This window comes from Scatophagus argus, chromosome 21 (assembly GCF_020382885.2).
Source record: "Scatophagus argus isolate fScaArg1 chromosome 21, fScaArg1.pri, whole genome shotgun sequence".
Taxonomy (NCBI): domain Eukaryota; kingdom Metazoa; phylum Chordata; class Actinopteri; family Scatophagidae; genus Scatophagus; species Scatophagus argus.
In genome coordinates, this window is record NC_058513.1 from 14,683,552 (window position 1) to 14,689,061 (window position 5,510).

The 5,510-nt window shown below is 42.6% G+C and overlaps 1 protein-coding gene across 1 annotated transcript; it reads left to right on the plus strand.

Moving 5' to 3' along the window:
* LOC124052953 (GTPase IMAP family member 8-like) lies at positions 1–5,510 on the plus strand. The gene is made up of 5 exons (XM_046377783.1): positions 1–156; positions 270–947; positions 2,877–3,629; positions 4,284–4,517; positions 4,608–5,510. The coding sequence occupies exons 1-5, from the start codon at positions 36–38 to the stop codon at positions 4,760–4,762; spliced, it is 1,941 nt and encodes a 646-aa protein (XP_046233739.1). The 5' UTR covers positions 1–35; the 3' UTR covers positions 4,763–5,510.

The window sequence follows — 5,510 nt, forward strand, 5'->3', positions numbered from 1 at the left end:
CATCGTCATCTAAAATATGCTGCCAATCCTGTTGCATGATCAAGGAGGGATTTACAAGAAATACAAGAAACGAAAGTGTGAGCAACAGTCAACAAGAACACACAGAGAAGATGGAGTCCATCAGCCTCTTACGTTCAATATACTATCCTGTCAAAGGTGAGTCCTCAAAGTCGCCCTCACACTGTGATTGAAAGATGATTTATCAACAGTCTTTCTGTCTTCGAGCATTACCTTTTTCATGTTACTACCTCTGTCTGTCTTTCTGCCAGAGCTGAACGCTGTGCTTGTGGGATCAAACAGCTCCCGTAAGTCTGTCGTTGGAAACATCATCTTGGGATCAGAGGTGTTTGATCAAGGAGATGTACAGTGCTGTTGTGAGAGGGGAGAGGGAGAAGTATGTGGGCGAAGAGTCACGTTGGTCAAAGCCCCCGGGTGGCTCCGAGGATATGACCTCTGTAACACACCCGAACTCTTCAAGACAGAAGCGACTCTCAGCGCCAGACCTGGACTGCATGCTTTCATTCTGGTGATTAACGCTGAACTGCCATTCAAGAACACACACAAGAAGGCAACACAGAAGCACTTGCAGCACTTTTTTGGTGACAAGGTGTGGGATCACACGATCGTGGTCTTCATCCACAGAGGCCGTCTAGGCCACGAAACCATTGAGGATTACATCAGACAGGAAGGTCCGCCGCTCCAGTCACTTCTAGAGTCTTGTGGCAACAGATATCACCTTCTGTGTGATGACGGCACAGACAACAATGAGAAAATCAAAGAGTTGTTTAAGAAGATTGACACCATGGTGGCAGAAAAGAGTTGTTACCAAATCGACAGCACGCTGGTGGCAAATTCTGAGTCCAACAGAAGGGAAGTGGACAAAAAAGCTGAGCAGCTGTTTCTGCGATCACAACGGCAAAGGACAGAGCTCAGAAAATTCCTGACAGGTCAGTTGAGTTTGCTTGATTATATAAATGTATGTTCATAGAAAAAAATACTTGTGTTGGGTCCTGTGACCCTGACAGATAAAGTGGTATCGAAGATGGATGGATGTTAAAAACATCTACTAACTCACTTAATTCTTGACATTTTTGGAACATCATAAGTAACAAAATAATGTAATCTGAAAGCTTTCATTCAACACTGGTCAGAAACACCAAGTCATGGCCAAAAGTTTTGAGAATGACACAAATATTACATTTTCACAAGGTCTGTTCCTTCAGGGTTTTTAGGTGTTTGTCAGATGTTTCTATGGTATAATGACATACAATTAGAAGCATTTTACAAGTATCAAAAGCTTTTATTGAGAAATACATGCAATAGGTCAATATTTGCAGTGTTGACCCTTCTTTTTCAAGACCTCTGCAATTCTCCCTGGCATGCTGTCGATCAACTTCTGAACCAAATCCTGACTGATGGCCGTCCATTCTTGCATAATCAATGCTTGGAGTTTGTCAGAATTTGTGGGTTTTTGATTGTCCACCCACCTCTTGAGGATTGACCACAAGTTCTCAATGGGATTAAGATCTGGAGAGTTTCCTGGCCAAGGGCCCAAAATCTTAATGTTTTGTTCCCTAAGCCATTTTGTTATGACCTTTGCTTTATGGCAAGGTGCTCCATCATGCTGGAAAAGGCATTCTTCATCACCAAATTGCCCCTGGATGGTTGGGAGAAGTTGCTCTCGGAGGACGTTCTGGTACCATTCTTTGTTCATCGCTGTGTTTTTAGGCAAGATTGTGAGAGATCCCACTCCCTTGACCGAAAAGCAACCCCACACACGAATGGTCTCAGGATGCTTCACTGTTGGCATGAGACAAGACTGATGGTAGCGCTCACCTCGTCTTGTCTGAACAAGCCTTCTTCCAGATGCCCCAAACAATCGGAAAGGGGATTCATCAGAGAAAATGACTTTACCCCAGTCCTCAGCAGTCCAGTCCTTGTAACTTCTGCAGAATATCAGTCTGTCCCTGATGTTTTTGCTGGAGAGAAGTGGCTTCTTTGCTGCCCTCCTTGACACCAGACCTTCCTCCAAAAGTCTTCGCCTTACTGTGCATGCAGATGCACTCACACCTGCCTGCTGCCATTTCTGAGCAAGCTCTGTACTGGTGGTGGCCCGATCCCGTAGCTGAAACAACTTCAGGAGACGGTCTTGCTGCTTGCTGGACTTTCTTGGGTGCCCTGGAGCCTGTTTGGCATCAATTGAACCTCTCTCCTTGAAGTTCTTGATAATCCTATAGACGGTTGACTGAGGTGCAATCTTACTCGCTGCAATAAACTTCCCCGTTAGGCCCTTTTTGTGCAATGCAATGATGGCTGCACGTGTTTCCTTGCTGGTAACCATGACTAACAGATGAGGAACAATGGCACCATCTTCCAGTTCAAGTGTCCAGTCACTCAATCCTGAGAGATTGATCTCCAGCCTTGTCCTCATCAACACCCACACCTGTGTTAATGTGTGTGACACCTGTGTGTCATTGAAATTATGTTAGCTGGCCCTTTTGTGGCAGGGCTGAAATGCAGTGGAAATGTGGTTTTAGTGATAAAGTTCATTTTCAAGGCAAATAGGGACTATGCAAATAATTGCAGTTGAGTGGATCACTCCTCACAACATTCTGGAGTATATACAAATTTCCATTATAAAAACTGAAACTGCAGACTTTGTAAAAATTAATAGTTGTGTCATTCTCAAAACTTTTGGCCATGACTGTAGACTTTTTGACAGTATTTTGTTAGAAATTAGGATGAGGACCAAAACTACAAAATACCTAAATTGTAATCAACAAACACTGTCCTTTAAAAGTTTCAGATTAATAGTCGTTGTTTTGTTTGGTGCTATATAAATAAGTTTAATTGAATTCAATTGTTTTGTTACGCAGAGCCAACGCCCAACCTGAAAATCTTGATGGTTGGGTCTGTGTTTTCGGGGAAGAGTGCGTCTGGGAACAGTATTCTGAGAGGTGAAAGGTTTCAGGCTGGTGAAAGAACAGAAGAAGCCTTACAGCAATGTGGCAAAGTGTCTGGAAGAGAGGTCATGATTGTGGACACTCCAGGATGGTGGAAATTCTTCCCAGCATCGTTCACCCCTTCACTCCTGAAGTCCGAGATTTTAAAAGGGGTTTCTCTGTGCTCGCCTTTACCAAATGTCATTTTGCTGGCAGTGCCACTTGACACATCCTTCACTGAAGGTCAACGGCGGGTCACAGAGGACAACATGAGGCTACTTGGACAGACAGTGTGGAGACATGCCATCGTGCTGTTTACATTTGGGAACATTTTGGGGGACAAAACTATTGAGCAGCACATTGAAAGTGAAGGAAAGCCTCTCCGTTGGCTGATTGAGAAATGCAATAACAGGTATCATGTCCTTGACAATATGCATGCACCCGAGGATCAGATAGTGGAGCTGCTGGAGAAGATGGAAGAGATGGTGGTAGGAAACAGCTGGTTTTACCTCAGTGCCACCCCTGATGCAGATGATCCACAACCTCAGGATGACAGAAGTGACAAATCAGCTGAAAACAAAGATGAGACCACAGCCGAGGAGATCACAAGACAACTTAACATCGAATGGGACCGCAACAACTGGGAAAAACACCATAGCACAGACAGTATGGGAATGCCCCCATTCAGTAAGTACACCCAAAACACTACGCACACTTCAAACACACTAGAATAGCAACAGAACAGAATAAACTTCACAAGTTTTCTTTAACACTTTAAATGTAGTGGATCAACTCTGTAATGGATGAAGTCCAACACCCTGTATCATACATTGCATTATACTCCAGCAGTCTTAAATCAACCTACCTGTTAGGTAAATGAAAAACAGAACCCAAACCCACACGCACTGAGTCAGTACTGAGGTACTCAAAAATGTTCTTCAGTTCACAAAAAGCAAAAAGGCTGAATAACACAAAAATCTCTGAAACAGGAAAAACTTCTAGATGGGCAGGAGTGAATATTGCAGAGCAGGCAAGGTAGGCAATAAGGCTAGCTTGATATAATACCACAGAGTTGATGAGGAGCATCTGGCAAAGATGGTGAGGTGGGACTGGTCTTTAAATACAGCAGGAGCAGTGTCAGGAACAGGTGTGTTAGGTCATAGAAAACAGGTAGGATACAAAGGATGACCCCGCTCAACTATGGATTGGCTCCAGGTAGCACACATCCACACACACACACACACACACACACGGAGAACAGAGGGAAGGGAAAGGAAAACATTTCCACAATCCCTTGGATCCCTTGTAGGATTAATCAGATTATTGTGTATTGTATACCAGTGAGTGATGACAGGCTGAGCTCTGAGGCTTCAGAATTAGAGGAAGAACAAACTGAGCGCCAATCTGAAGATGACCAGTTTGGGACCAGTTTTGATGCCGAAGTAGAAAATGAAGGAGATGCAGAATCTGGCCCTCTGAGAAGATGGAGAATACTGCTGGAGAGGGAGTGGAGTAGACGAGAGGTGGCCATGGAGCAGGCTTCCTGGAACTACTTCTGCAATCCTGTCCGTGCAGGTGAATAAATCAAACAGCAATGTGCAAGTAATTTCTGGCATTTCTGCCCAGCTTTCTGATTCTTTCTTTCTTTTTCTTTCACCATCACAGACACATCCGAGCCAGACAGTATTCGACTGCTGAAATCAAGAAAAAAAGTAAGAAAGTGGCTGGAAACCCAAGGAACACCATCTGGGTATGGGACATCCTCCTCCACTAGCCTTAAATCAGTGGAGAAGGAAGAATTAAACACGGCCAAAGATTAATTACACCATCAAACAGTACATTATGGTCTTGTTTGAAGAAATATGAAAGAAAACAACAACTGATGACTACTGAAGTCCTTGGTAAACCTGGTGTAAGTTAACTATGTGTGAAGCTCTTAAAACTCCAGGAGCTGCCCAAACACATCCAACAGAGCACCTTCAGAGAGAAAACTGATAACATTATCATCAATTATCAGTAGTCACTTTATAACCTCTGCACTGGTACATTGACCCTTGTGCAGAGAACAACAGTTTGGCAAGCATCCCAGAAGGATTCTGTGAGCACAGTGAAAAATATTCTGTAAACTTTCATGTAATCACCACTACAGTGAATAAGAAACTGTCATCTCATGTTATTCACTTACAAAGCTCTACTGTTGAATCTTCCAAACTACCTCATATCTCTTCTCTCATTTAAAACTGGTAGCTTCAATACACAATCCAGCTTTTATTTTTTACTTAACTTTAAATATCCCTTATGTCTGTACAAATGCTGGCAGATCTGGTTTCAGATTTTATGCACCTTATAAATGGAACAAGTGATTGCACTCATATTACAGTCCTGAATTCATCTTGGTTGGATGTTGTTAACAAATCTTGTAAAAAAAATTTTAATTAACTGTATTGTGCTTGTTGATTTCTTTGATTTGTTTCTGTAATGTTCTTATTTTTCTTTGTTCTCAGACCTTTTATATATAAAAAAAAATCCTAATCTCAATTATTTTCCCTGATTAAATAAAGATTAAAT